General features: G+C 37.9%; 1 protein-coding gene and 1 long non-coding RNA gene across 3 annotated transcripts; both read left to right on the top strand.

Annotated features, from left to right (window-relative positions):
• Positions 1 to 376: 376 nt before the first annotated feature.
• LOC121948634 lies at positions 377 to 5,380 on the top strand. Its single transcript, XM_042494033.1, has 6 exons — positions 377 to 527; positions 2,432 to 2,702; positions 2,828 to 2,956; positions 3,280 to 3,410; positions 3,498 to 3,542; positions 4,389 to 5,380. The coding sequence occupies exons 2-6, from the start codon at positions 2,435 to 2,437 to the stop codon at positions 4,698 to 4,700; spliced, it is 885 nt and encodes a 294-aa protein (XP_042349967.1). The 5' UTR covers positions 377 to 527; positions 2,432 to 2,434; the 3' UTR covers positions 4,701 to 5,380.
• A 2,207-nt stretch (positions 5,381 to 7,587) lies between these two features.
• On the top strand, positions 7,588 to 14,152 carry LOC121949289. 2 transcript variants are annotated; one of them, XR_006106228.1, is made up of 6 exons: positions 7,588 to 7,794; positions 9,370 to 9,472; positions 9,836 to 9,964; positions 12,430 to 12,557; positions 12,655 to 12,686; positions 12,829 to 14,152. It is a non-coding gene; the product is annotated as an uncharacterized LOC121949289 (long non-coding RNA). The 2 variants fall into 2 exon arrangements; XR_006106227.1 differs by having other exon boundaries at positions 7,592 to 7,794; positions 9,370 to 9,430.
• Positions 14,153 to 14,924: the final 772 nt, after the last annotated feature.

Here is a 14,924-nt window from a genome sequence, read left to right as displayed (position 1 = left end):
ACAGAACTTTTTTTTATTATTTTAAGATGAAATTGTTATGTAATGTGATATATTAACAATTTTACAACAAAAAACATTTTTTGATGTTTATAGAGAATGTTGCCCAAACTTTAATTTAAGTTTTAATTCATTTAAACTTTAATTAATTAATATTTTCAATGCAGTACTTTTACTTGAAACAAAGTATTTTTACAGCATTGTTACAGCTTGATAGGCTACATAAGATAACATGTAGATTTGGCACAATGAGAGTAAGCCTTCACATTCACACCATAGTATTGCAATAGTGGGGCCCTTCAGAGCAGGCTTTCGCCATCATAAACTGTGCTGTATGTTTGCCTGTAATATGTAATGCGCAGACTCTGTGAGAGAAAAAGGAAGTACACAGCCCACTGTACGTTACCCTGACGGAGTGACTTTGGGTCTCTGTTGATCATAACTCGGAAACTCTAATATTTCCTTTAAGAGTCGAATTTACTCCCGCAGAATTTGTTCAACAACAGGACAATACATAGAACCAAATAAAGGTAAGCATTGTGCGCTCAAAAACAGACTTTCCAGATGTGGAGAGGGTTTACTTTCGGTTTAGTACAGTAGCTGCCTACAGTCAATCATGCATGCATTTTTTCATGTTATACTGTATATGGTAAACGTTTAGTCACTTACAGGTCGAGGAGTTGAGGTTTTTATGCAACTAGTGGATAATCGCGTCGTATTTGGACTGTTCGGATGACGGAGCACTGTGGAGCTGTAACGCAACGCACATGCAAGCGGCGGAAATCCGGCTTTACGCGGAGAAAACGCACAAAACACGGATGAATTTAAAAGGAGAATGAACATTTTTTTGTCCTAGTACACATTGAAGGTCTCCCACGAGATCAGTTTTCCAGCTTTGGGTGCAGAGAATATAAACAAGTAAACAGGATGTGTTAAATGATGTTGGTCGTCCTCGTGTTACTTTGTTTCTACCTTTTGTGTATTCCTGTCCAGTAACTTAACAAAATAAGACTTAATACTTGTTCATTGTACTGTGCCATTACATTTAACATGTTCATGTTTGATTCTGGGTGAATTACTTTGCAGGAGAAATCCAGCAAATCCCCATTAAAGGAAAACGGATGCATTATTTTTAACCCGGACTCTGTTTTCCCTTGCTTTTGTGTCAAAGTGACAGATGTGAACAACAGTTTTTAAATTCTAATTCACCTGCCAATAAAAGAGAGGAGTGCAGCCAGCAACCATACAATGCCAGTAGTGTAACGAGATGGGGCAATTGTACACCGCCACTGTGCATCCATTTAAAGTGGTTATTTTTGCCACAGACATGCTCACATTGTCATTAGAAGTGTCTGAAGTGTCTCTTTACTTGTGTCTTGAAGAACTTAGTTTGGTTTTATATAAATTATTCGAAAAAAAGAAAACAACACCAACAACGTTTTGTGTTTCCAGTGTTGTCCTCCTGCAACAGGTAATGTCTCCTGAGTTTTCTGATTCTTCTCCTTGAGTGACTTGGACACAATAGTAAGTGCTTTTCAAACAAAATTGGTTCATGTATGTAGATTTTTTAAACATGGGTAAACCAGCTTAAAATAGGTAATAGACTCCGTTACCATTGTCATTAGATCAGAGTTTGTACAGAACTCTGCAGCAGAAGAGTAGGCTTTTCTGTATATGTTTTTTTTTTTTTTTTTTTAAATATATTTGGTGTTTTACGTTCATTGTCATGGACAGGTAAGCAGCAGCATGGAGGCCAGTGAAAACTTTGTGGTAGTTGTGTCTTTATGTATATACTGTATATATCTCTTAATTGTTCAGTTTCTATTTCGAACTCGGTGCAGACTAATTTGGCTCTAAGTTTGAGCACACCTTGGGCAGACACTGACGGTATTTTTGTCTGTGGCATTTAATTTCATCTTGCCGGTTGAGGGGCTAAAATTAGCAGGTTCAATTGGGTGTTGTTTTGCCATCACTGCTGATCAGAGCTGGAGCTGATAAATTCCTGTAACTACTGCAGATTAATATGATGCATGTGTGAATGCAGATTGTAACTTTTCCTATTACATTAAAAAGCCAGATGTTAGCGGGTGTTAGCAGGGATTTTTATGCAGAGGAAAAAAAGGGTTCCAATAATAAACAGACCAAGTAGAGCGGAAGGTTAAGAGACCAATGATTCAAGCCTATCTATGGCAAAAGTTACCACTATTAATGGACACAAGGTAATGGTGAACAATTGCCCCATCCTGGCCGCAGTCCTCTCTCTGAAGACTGGACTAATTTCAAAAAATGTTGTTCACATCAGTCACTTAGACACAGAAACATGGGAAAATAATATCCAGGGTTGAAAAAAGATGACGTTACCCTTTAGGCCTGCCATATCTCTGTCAACTCCATCTGTTAAGAGCCTTGTGAAATATTTTCTGTCTCATTGCAGATCATGGACAAGCTGGTGTCACAGAAGGACAAACTCCCTTTGTGGCTTTCAAGTGACCCTGATTACATCCTGAGGCAGTGTGGGGATATTTTATCTATGAATGAATATTTCGGGGTACAGACTCAAGGCAGTCCACTAGATAAAATGAAAGCACTTGTGAAAATAATAATGCAAAAGGAAGGAGGCGCCCCTCAGCGCTTCTTGGACATTCTGCTGCAACATCAGGCACGCTACCAACAACTGCAGCAGTTTTTCAACTCCAACACTGAAGGTAAAGATCTGCCTGCACTGGATATACTGAGAGCTTTTGGATTTCATAAAGTTAGAGGTTCAAGGTTCACTTTTTTACATTTTATTATAAAGTTTCTAAAGGATGTCTGTTGTTAATATTTACAGGATCATCCAAACCAACAGTGTTTGCCAATAGTGGCAGTGTTGTTGATGTCAGAGAACTAACAAATGTCAAAGGAAAATCCCTCAACGCAAAGATTGAAACAATTACTGGTGCAGGAAGTCGTCTGACTGGTAAGCATTAATATTTCTCATATCTCTCACTTTTATTTCACTCAATGAAACAGACAGTTTAAAATTTATTTTAAGTTATTTCCTCTGGTATTTTCCATGAGTGAAAAGGGGCAGGGAGAAGATAATCTTATTTTACCAGCCCCTTTCTCAAAAATAAATCAAGAAATAAAAAAAGATGATCTGTCTGTGCAAATTATAAAACGATAGTTGTAAAATGCATTACTGTGCTTCAGCATAGCTCATTTACAACCATTTTTTCCCTTTAAACATGTTTTAATACAAGAGGGCAACATTTTAATTAGGTGCATTATTACGTCTTTCAGGAAATGCTGCTGGACAGGTCCCCCAAGCAGATTTCACTGCATGTGATGGAAGTGTGATCTGCGCTGGCAAAATGACCAATGTCGAGGTCGATGGTGACATAAATCTATCAATAAATGTGAAACCATCACAAGTATGTGCAGGTAATATTTTACTAACTGCTTACTGGTGATCAGTTTACATATTTATTCAGCTTATATATTCTGTCTGTAAATTTCAGCAAATTCTCCCAGGGAAGTTAGATGAGACACCGCCATACTCTCAGGTACATTGCATACACACACACAAACCCACGCACAAACGCACACACACACACACACACACACACACACAAAGTGTGGAACAAACTCAAGGATGCCCTTTTTATGCAACGACAGTAGAGTCAAGCTGATCAGTTGGATTAGACAGATGAAGATAGTTCTCATTACCATTATGTTTGCTCAAGTGATTGCTTTTAAATGTTCTGTTTTAAGGAGCAATTCAATTCTACAAAAAGGGGATTTTCTGCCATTTTTGGCAGCTGTGACACCCAATCCGTGAGCTCACATTCAATGAGACTGCTTGGGATTAGTCAAACCAGCGTTTAGGCGGGAACTCCCCAACCATGGATATCCCTACTGCACAGGCAACCCTGTAAAAGCTGCGCAGCCACAATGCTGCCATTGTAAACACTGCGAGCGTGAAACACGCTGTAGTTCGCCGAGGTTAACATCACGTGCTGCTCATGCATGCAGTGTGTTCCAGGCGATACAGTGCAGTCTCTTTTCCTCTGTGCCACTGCACGCAAAGAGTAGCATGAGAGTCAAGAGCAGTCACTCTGCGGTAAAGCCATGGGAACAAAACGTCCCCAGCAATTCACTGCACAGCACACTGAATAGCAAAACAAAGAACAAAAAAAAGACAGCAGCTCAACTTGTATAAATCTAAATTGACTGAGGGGTATTGGACTGATGATTTGAATTTCTGACTCTCAGGGGGAAGCCCTAAAGTTTATCCTATACAAAGCATGAGAGGGGACTACATACAGCCAGCGACAGGGCAAAGAATGATGTTTACACTCAGGCTGACACAATCATTAAGGACTATAAACACCACCTGCTGTCTTTTACAGGGCCCTGCTGTGGAAACGGTCACTGAGCACAAGGTGGAACTCATTGACTGCCTGAGGGCGGATCACTCCTTCATTCTGCAGCATGTGCATGCCAAACACATCGTCACGGACAGACAGTATCAGAATCTGAAGCATATCTCACAGCCAGAACAAACTGTGACTAATCTGATTGATCAAGTGATTATGAACGGTCAAAATTCCTGCTCTCTTTTTCTTGATGTTCTCAATGAGCCTGATATTGTCACAACTTATCCACAGCTCAGAGAAATTACTCAAAAAATGGTGCTAAGCAATAGTGGAACCAGTGTATAAGCCATTATTTGAAATGCGGCTGAAAAAGACAACTGTAGGCCAACTTTTGGAAAATTTGGTTGTGAAGATATGTGAAGTTTTACTTGTTTGCCATTAACATAATTCTAAACTAGTGTATTCATGTGTGGTTGTACTTTTATATCAACATCCTTTTTTGTATTTATCCTTATAAATTGTACTTCTGATTTCTATTTTACGCATAGTGAGCCTTCTCCACTCTGAGTCTGAAAGCGAGGTAGTTTCCACAGGAAATGTAAAGGGAGGGGGCCAAAGGTTGTTCTATAACAGTCACATACACAGGATGGTCAGTTCTTTGTGCTTTGTCTCAGCTGGAGTAAGAGTCTCTCTTGATGTGATATTTTTAAAAAAGCTGGTTTATACCAGCAATGTACCCGTATTAAAAGAATGGTGCTAATATATATATATATTTTTTTAAAGATAAAAAAAGCAGGTTTGTGGGTTGAGTCCTTGTCAGGCAAGAGCAGGCATGTTGTGCTTGCAGAGCACACCAGACCATCCTGGGTGTGTTTGTTGTTGTTCTGGGACACCTTGTCAATTTACACCTACATGAATTGTGCCTTTTCAAAATACACTTATGTTTTCACAAGAAGTGTATAGTCTCTGTTGATAACATGCATACAGGTTGTATTTTTAAATAAACACACAACTTTGGTAAAACACCTCGTGTTTACGTTTATTTCTTTTTGTGCAACAATCACACGAGTAGGTTTAGGCAACAAAAGCATGTGGTTAGCTTTAGAAAAAATCGTAATGGTTTGGCTTTACATTCATACAGGAAGCAAACACCATCCTCCCACATGAAGGTGTTGTGTCTGACGCTCTTGAGACTGGATCAAATTAATCTCAACTGATAAATACTTTGAACTTTACTTTGTTCCCTCAGACAGCAACACCAACAAACTCAAGTCAGTTCCAGAATTAGGAGTCTCCTCCTCCTCTTGATAGAGTCATACCTGCCTGATTCTACTGGTATCTGGTTCAAACTGGACTTCAAGGACTCATGGACAAGCCTGGGCATGTCTGCCACCAGTAAATCAGACATTTTGCCTGATGAATACCCTCTTGGGGTAAAATGTGTCTGTTGCAGTCAAATATTCGGAGCTATACAGCTATACTCTCTTTATAATGTTTATTTTATGGCATGGCCAAATTTACTGTTTACATAGGGATAGGTTGTATTTATCAGTCGTAATGCTTGCATTGATATTGTGTGTGTGTTTGTGTTTCTCTGCAACATTTTAAACAAGTAGGGTGTAGGGTATGCATAATCCAAAAAAAACATCTATGTGCTGGGTCAAACAATCAAACTAGGCAAGAATCAGACAGGAGATCTAAACACTGTTAAAGCACCTAGCAATTTAAATTGTGTAACATGTCAGCTAACAGAGGTCTTGTTTCAGGCATTGTCAAATCACCAGCACAAAGCAGAGCAAGCAATATATACAGGCACAAACACATTCCTCTCCCAGGTGGTTGTGATTAGCTTGATTTAGAGTCAGTCCACTCTTGGGTTGAAACAGTCAGGTTGGGCCACATGGAGAACATGATTCCATGAGCCAGAAACAACTAAAACAATACAATAAAATACCATGCTTAATACATCAGAACCTGCATCAAATTTATGTCACAGATAATTCAAAAGACACATACTATAAAAACTACTGTGAAGAAAAAAAGAACATGTCAAGCAAAAAATAAAATAAAACAGAAGATGGATAAACTTGCCCAAAAAGACTTTAAGGTGGTAGTTCAGATTTTTTTGAGTAGGGTTGTATGAGGTACTACTATGAACTACCGCATAGTTAGTGTATTACCTACAGCAGATGTCTGTATTAGGCAAAACAGCAGGGGTGACAAAATGGAAGATATACAGTCTACCTCTGTGGATGGGGCACATCAGCATAATGTATTTTAGTCCCCAAAGAAAGTCCCACCTAAAACAAAAGTACAACAGATTATGTGTATGCAATATTTAGAGTATTTTTTTACTACTTTACCTTTCAATCAGACAGCCCAATTCCACCATGTAACATTTATATATAGCACTCAATAATACAAACAAACTCATCAAGGCAGCAGTAGAGCCAAAAATCAGTGAGACCAAATTACTGTTTTTGTGTGTGTGTGTGTATATATATATATATATATATATATATATATATATATATATATATTATAAACTGATAGCTTTTGTATTTTTTACTAGAGTCTGGATGAGTAAATGAATAGCGTGCACACTGGGTACATTTCAAACTGCCATCTGGAATACCTGATAAAAAATGAGTCAGTCACTGTGGTAGGGCTGATAAGGAGGAAGTTGTTTGTGGGTGGGTCGACTGTAACTATGAGATCATGTTGTTTGGATTATCTTTGTAAGCAACACGTTGGTGCCAGTCATTTTCTATTAAACTGAAATGTTGCACCATAAACATTTCTGGTAGCTTTTAATACAGTATGCAGATCTCCTGTCTGATTTTTACAACATTTAAAACAAACAAGTTAGAGGGAATGTGGCATGTTTTATTTTTTCAAATTTGGGAGCTGTTATGATGCAGATTCTGTAAATCCTTTAGGTTTCAAAGAGTTTTTGTTTTGGAGCCACAGTGTTTCCCACTGATTTTCATTTTCTGTAAAATTCCTGGGGTCAGTGTGAGGTGTGAGGATTTAAATTTAAGAGAACAGATGCTAACAGATGCTAAGAGTTCTAGACAGATTTAGCCTTTATACCTTTTAAAGTTCAGCAGATTAATGCATTGAAATATTAAATGTATGCCCTCACATCATTTTAGAGGTTTGAAAATCCCCCAACACTTCACCTAGGGCCCTGGAGGAGCTAGACACAGCACTGGCTTACTCGTTCTTGCCACGTGGAATCTATAGGTCTACTTCCTCATTCTTTACCTCTGCCTTCCTCTTAGCTTGAGCTGAGTTGGGTGAGAAGACGTAGAGAGCAGCAAGCTTTTTGTTTCGCTCGATCATCGGCTGGAAACGTTTCAAAAAGTTTGTCTTCAGACCCATTTTTATTCCGGCAGTTTTTGTTCGATTACTGTACGGTCAGTCACACCACATCAAGGTAGGTTTTGTGCCTTGTTTGTTCTGTCATTAATGTAATAGACTCTCTACATGTTGACCTAGTTTTTGGCACGCAGCCATGTAAGTCTTCTAACAGAAGATGCATACAGAAATCTTTACATTTTTTTTCTATTAAGAATACTTTTTAAAAACATTGCAGTCATTTAAAGATGCATTTAATTTAAGTTATTTCAAAGTTCAAAGTTCAAAGTGTGGATTTCTTTTTTATTTGCACATTGTGTTCAGCATGATTTTTCCACCTAATAGTACAAAGTCCTGGCAGGGAATACAACAGTATTTTGTGATGTTTTCAGACGGTCCTGTGTTCAGTTCTTCGAGCTTTGCGTGCAGCAGATTTAAAGAATGTTACTGACAAGTAAACAGGATGTGTTCAGTTGATGGTTGTCATCCCTAGAATGTCTACTTCTTCCTGTCTAGTAACTTCACAGATGCCAGAGGCCTCAGACTTTTACATTTTATTCTGTAATTACATAAAACATAATCACTTTTGTTTCAGGATGAATGATTTGAAATTAATTATCAAACCCAGTTTAAACTCGGGGCGTGCCAACTGACATTTACTGTTACGTAATATACTGTCTATGGCTAAGTACCTTATACAACTCCACTTGAAACATTCTCAACTATTGCTCTAACACAAAGGCAGTTTGACAGACATCAAGGGTAAAGTCCCCCTTTTTAGGTGGGACTTTTTTCAGGTGGCTAAAATACTTACTGGTCAAAGAATGTTTTAAGGATGTTTATTATTTCAAATAATGGTCTTATAAATTTAAATGATTTCTAAGACATGACGTTTTAACTGCAACACTCTGAGGATGTTTTGGTGATGCTGAGAGGTTCCCACATTGTTACATGAGAACAAAGGAACAACATTTTAAAAGCAACATTCAGAAAATGTTATTGAGGACTGAGATTACAGAATGTTTTCTTTTTTATGAAAATGTTATGTAATGTGATATAATAACGACAAAAAAGTAAATAAATAACATTTTTTGATATTTATAGAGAATGTTTACCCGAACTTTAAGAAGAACATTCTGGGAATATAAAGAAAACTTGCTGCTGAAAATGTTATCAAGACGTTCAGTGGTTGTATTCAAATATTCTAAGAACATTTTTAGAATAAAAAAATGCTAGCAGGGACTCTGCTTATCTTCAATGTCCGACTCTGGCCTGGTTCTCCAGCTGACTGATATGTACTATATATAATATATTTTATTTATGGATAAGTAACCCATAAAACCCCACTTCAAAAAATCTGAGCTATCTCTTTTACAGAAAGGCAGTTTGACAGATATGTTGTGATGGGGATTTGTTTGTTTTCTGCAAAATAACTGACTTCAAATCATTTACCCAGAGTGGAAAATGATTATCTTTTATATAATTACACAACACGATGCAAAAGTCTAAAGCCTGTAAAATTACTGGATAGGAAAACACAAAAAGTAGACATTCCGGAAATGGTGACCACAACCAACTAAACACATCTTGTTTACTTGATACCCTATATAAAAAAAAAATCCAAACTATCCCTCGTAATATTTTGTCATTGCAGATCATGGACTGGTTGAGGCCAATTCTGGATGGAATTCGGGCTATCTATAACTGGATTCCAGGTGACTCTAATTACATCCAGGCTATCTATACATGGATTTCAGGTGACTCTGATTACGTTGTTAAGTGTATGGATATTTTATGTATGATTGACTTTCTAAGGGTACAATAGCAAAGCAGCACACATTAGACAAGATCAGTAAGATCCTTTTAAAATAATTATTCAAAAGGGTACAAAAGGGGACATTCTGAGGCAGAAACTGCTTTTCAACCCTAACCCTGAAGTTAAAAAACAGCCTGTAAAATAATAGACAGCCCTTGTCTGCATTCTACATGCAATTAGTGAGACTCAAAATGCATTTGGCTTAAATCAAAGCAGAAGTTTCACCTTAATTTTTCTATAAATTGTTGTGAAATCTTCTAAGAAACGGTGCAACACAAATTTGACAAGTTGTTATGTTTTACAGGGTCAGCAACACCAAGAACAAATGTTGATAGTGGCGGTGTTGTTACCAACAGAAAGATTGACAATGTTAAAGCAAAAAACTTCACCGCCAGGACTGAAACAGTGAGTGCTCCAGGAAATCCTTCATGTGGTAAGCATTCATAATTCTTATTTATTCTTATTCCCTGAATTTAATTTATTTATTTACTGGTGTATTAGACAAGGACAATGCAGTGAACATAGTAAGAAGTTTGAGAAAAACTTACTGATGTGTTGCATATAGGGCTTCTAGCCAAGGCTATTTTGCAACCCCTGTCCCTGGTTGGGCTTTTCTATCTTAGAATTAAACAAGACAAAAACAAAACATATCACAAAACGTAACATCCTAAAACATGCATCAAATTAGACACATAACAAATGATAAAAGTTGTAAACTATGCTGCAGTGCTTCAGTTAAGCTCATTTACAGCTTCATTTTGGTTGGGGCCTTTCTTTCTTTTTTTTTTTTTTTAAAAGTTGCAATTTGTAAACATGGCCAGAATTTTAGTTTTAAACAAGAAAAATCAACAGAATGTAAAGTAGCAAATATTTTGACGTTATATCAAATAAGTCTATGTGTTGTGATGCAGCGATATCTGCTGAAATTAACATGTTAATCAAATTAACATGCTGTTTTGTATTACTTGTACAGCTGTGATGTTTTGTCTGCACTCAGTACAATATTAGAGGACAAAGTAGAGAAGTGAGTGTTTTTCTTAATACAACCAGATTTTTACCCCTCTTCCACATAGTGGTTGGCCTTTAAAAAACAAACAAACAAACAAAAAAAACAATAACTGATGACTGTACATTTAGACTGTATGTACTAAACAGCAACCTCCAAGCCTAAAAACTTTAGCTAATGCTAAAGTGCCAAAAACTGCAGTTCCTCTAATGGCTACTTGAGGTTAGCTCCAAAACAGAGTCAATTCCCGTAGGGCCCGAGGTTAAAATGCCCAACTAACAGCAAAAATAATCATGTTTATAGCCTGGTGCAAAAATTATTTTGGTCTCTATAGCTAATTTCAACGATCACAACAACTGTACAAGGGGTATATTTTTTAAACCAATCAGTTTAAATTCTTAAAAAGCATAAAGTTACGCATATTGAGAAGTGCGCAGCACAGTCCTTATGTTTACACAACATATTTGAGTCATACTAGTCATATTTGACTAGTTCTGATTTAAAATGGACTGGTCTATTAGGCATCATTACAGTCTGTGACTGAACTATTAAACAAAGTTTAAAAAACAAAATTATAGTTATCCTTGATAGTGCTACATCTTTGGAGTTGAAGGTTGAGTTGATTAAAATCAGCAGCAACTATGAATATTCCATCCAGTTTCTTGGTGATGTTGCTGCTAATGGCATTGTTCAATTGTTCAGTGCATTTTTTTTAAACTTGCATCAGTCTTGTGTCTAAATGGAACCCAAAAGGTCAGTCCATCCAGTGCAACAGCTTGATGTCAGGTGTTAACCATGTCTCTGTGAAGATGTGTGCAGAGCAGTCCTAGATCTCCCCTAGCTAAGTAAGCCAAAAGCACATCTCATGCACTTCACTCTCCTGCAATCAGACACCAGACAGAGGAAGGCTTGGTAGAGGAACAGCTCCCACACCAAGTCAGGCCAGCCTTACTGTGATACCGACTCTTCTCCCTCTCTTTGTCCGGCACTTTCAGTTTAAATTCTCCCCTCCAGTCCGACTGGCTTGTTGGCGTATGCCGTCGGTGGGGACCCTTTCGCGATCCGCTGCATTCAGTCCAAGCCCAACACAACTTTTCCCAATGCTGATAAGTGCCACTCTATCATAGAAAAGTCTTGCTTCTGCCGAAAGAGCCATGGTGTTGAAAAAACATTGCTGAATGAGCCTTAATCGCATCTCATCCACTTTTTTCTCCCGCGAGCAGACATTAGACAGAAGAAGGCTTGGAAGAGAAGCAGCTCTCGGTCCAAGTCGGGCCAGCCTCACCCTGATACCGGCTCTCCTCGCACTCTTCATTTAGTGCCTGCGGTTTTGTTTCTCCCCTCTGGTCTGACTCGCCGTTTGGCACATGCCACCGGTGAAGATCCTCACGCGATCTGCTGCATTTAATCTAAACCCAACACAACTTCTCCGGATGTTGATAAATGCCACTCGATCAAAGAATCGTTGTGCTTCAGCAGAAGGGGCCATGGTTTTAAAAAAATAGACAAAACAAAACAATAACAAAAAAATAGTAAGGTTTGCTGAGCTACTGTTTGCTGCATCTACATGTGCTGCCATTGTCATAGCATTCAGTCTATGGTATGGATTCAGTAGAAGACTGAATTATTAAATATCTTTTGGTTCACTATATTGCAATCACTTGGAATTACTGTTATGAGATGAGACAAGATTGGAAGGTTTAAAGGACATTGCAAGGTTTATTGCATCTCACTATACACAATCTTCAACAGGGGGGAGGAGGGTGTGAGGAGGTCTACTGGTGCCCCCTATTTTACTGAAGCATGTTGCCAGGCAGTACACACGCTACCTTTAAACATAGGTTTTAATAGTATCAAGCATCAAAGTGTTAAGCTTTTTTTCCCTTTTTCAGGAGATGCTGGACAGAATTCTGGAGCAGTTTTTGATGCACGTGGTGGCGGTGCAATCTGTGTTGACCAAATAACTAACAGCACTTTTGATGGTGATGTAGATTTTTCAACGATTGTGAAACCAGCACAAGTAAGTGCAGTTCACATTTTACCAACTTCTGCTACATGTTTACTTTATATATTCTGCCTGGAAATTTTAACAAATTCTAACATTGCTTTCCCCTCAGGGACAGTAGACAAGACACTGGCATCCGCTCAGGTACAGTATATACACACACACACACAGTTGTGGTAGAAACCCTTACACTCTAAAATGTACATTTCTAGGTCAGTAAATTAGGAGTTTTTATAATTACCCAGTGTGCATGAAACTTAGGGATGCCTTTTTTATGCCTCTGCAGTTCAGAGTTTTGCTGAAGAGTTGGACTAACCCAATTGTGGTGGAAGGGGGATCCCCAAGGCCCAGCGTGTATCCTGCATCACTTGTTCTCTACTTATACCAGCCATCACAAAATTCTTGTCTCTGATCAACAGGAACTGTCTTCACTTTCCATTTCTTTCATACTTCAGTGAATTTACTTGATAGATCATTAGTCAGTTGTATAGCCATGTACGTACATGTTCTGCCTGTGCTGCTGTGTATTTGGTGACTTGTGTGAGTTTCTAAGATATATGAAAGTGTTTAAGCCACAAATCGTTGAATCAACCCCTTTAGGCTAATATAAGATGTAGAAAAAAGTGCAAGAGAGAACTGACGATAGTCGTGGCATTATGTTTTTGAGTTGTCCGTCCATTCACCTGTTTTGTAAATGTGATTTCGTCAAGAATACACTGGGACAAATATCCTCCTGGAATCAGTGATGAACCAACTGAAATTTAGTGGCTTAATGTCACTGTGACCTTGATCTGTGTCACTCTTGTGGACTGGATGTTTCAGAAGGCATTAAAGGGAGTTTCCATAAATTTGGAAGAAAAAAACATACAAAAACATTCCACTTAGACTCAAAAATGAACTAATTAGAATTTGGTGAACAAAGGTCACTGTGACTTCATAAAACATGTTCTTGGCCATAACCCATGAATTTATAGTCACATTATGACAAACTTTCACACAAATGTCAATTAGAAATTAATAATGAAGTGATGATATTTTAAATCCAAAATGTCAAAAATAAGCTTCAGTGTGATATCACAATGTTCTTCAAAAACACTTTTTTGGCCATTACTTAACGTTAACAAGGGAAGGAGGACATTGGTGACACTGTCCATCATGAAACTGCAGTGATTGTATAGGTCTTCTACGCTGCCTGGTAGAAGACGTGTGAAGCATCCACGTTTTAGAATTTGTAGCTTCTTTGCAGCAGCATCCATGTTTGAAGAATTGTCTACTGTCATGGCTACATATGATTAGATGCAAACATGGATGTTAGCTGCAACTGGTGTTTAGCAGAGGCATGCAAAAGCAAAGCATGCAGTATATCCAAGTTTCTTTTTGGATACTCTTGTTGTACTCTTTCATTCACTTTCAGATCTCTATGTTTTTTTGACACAGTTCCTCCTCTTTAAAGTAGAACTTAGTTTTCTTTTCTGTTTTTGATTGCTTTGATTAATCTCAATGGCAGTTTAGCTTTGCTTTAAAAAATCGCTGTTTAAAAAAACATTTGTAATTGTTTATCATCACTACTAAATAAAAACAAGTAGACTGTTGTGGTCTATTGAAAGACATTCATAGCTTCTGTTCTTGGACATTGACCAACTTTGCATCAATGGTTTCTAAATTAACTTAATTGATTTCTTGCATTGTGAGAATACTGCTACTTGCATTATTTTGGTTATTGTCACTCAGTATCTAAGTGATTAAATACACCAGTAAAGATATTTATTATTGTTTAACACAGGTGCACCACTGCATTGCTTTCAGCCTCATATTTTTGTGATAATCCAGCTGATGGGCAGGTGGTCATGAATCCTAAAATAATCCTAATACCCATTCTATGATGCTGTTGTCACACCTCCTTTGCTTCTGTCATGCCAGTTCTGTCAATTGTCATTCCAATGCAAACCAGTTGATACTCTACTCTATTTACCTCCAGCCTTTGTCACATCTATTGTTCCTTCCACTGAGCTCATCAGGAGTCCTGCTGCATCTCCCATCATCCAGCCAGCTCTATTCATGTCTTCACCACCAACCTGATTTAGAAAAGCCCAATTAAACTTGCATTTTGGCCTTTTTGGTCCTGTTGTCTTGTTTTAACTACAAAGCTCCCATGCAGCACATTCTCAGTCATCCACTCTCCACTACTTTACAGATGCCTCCTGCCTATTTGTTTCACTTTCTTTGATTATTTTGTGTTTAATTATCGCTCTTTTTGTTGGCATAACCATAAGTCTCCTGTCACAGGGCCAGGTGGTGACAGATGACAACCATTCTAACCATGGCATCAAAACTTCCGTTAATTATGACAGCATAACGTTTGGGTCTCATCACCAAAGCGTC

The sequence above is a fragment of the Plectropomus leopardus genome, chromosome 10 (genome assembly GCF_008729295.1).
Source record: "Plectropomus leopardus isolate mb chromosome 10, YSFRI_Pleo_2.0, whole genome shotgun sequence".
Taxonomy (NCBI): Eukaryota; Metazoa; Chordata; class Actinopteri; order Perciformes; family Serranidae; genus Plectropomus; species Plectropomus leopardus.
This window is presented reverse-complemented; position numbering and strand designations above follow the sequence as displayed.

What these genes read in the sequence shown, in the direction of transcription:
- LOC121948634 (XM_042494033.1), top strand. Translation starts at nt 2,435, where the DNA reads ATGGACAAGCTGGTGTCACAGAAGGACAAACTCCCTTTGTGGCTTTCA. An exon ending in TAAATGTGAAACCATCACAA is followed by an intron (nt 3,411 to 3,497) that starts GTATGTGCAGGT and finishes TGTAAATTTCAG; the next exon opens with CAAATTCTCCCAGGGAAGTT. An exon ending in AGACACCGCCATACTCTCAG is followed by an intron (nt 3,543 to 4,388) that starts GTACATTGCATA and finishes TGTCTTTTACAG; the next exon opens with GGCCCTGCTGTGGAAACGGT.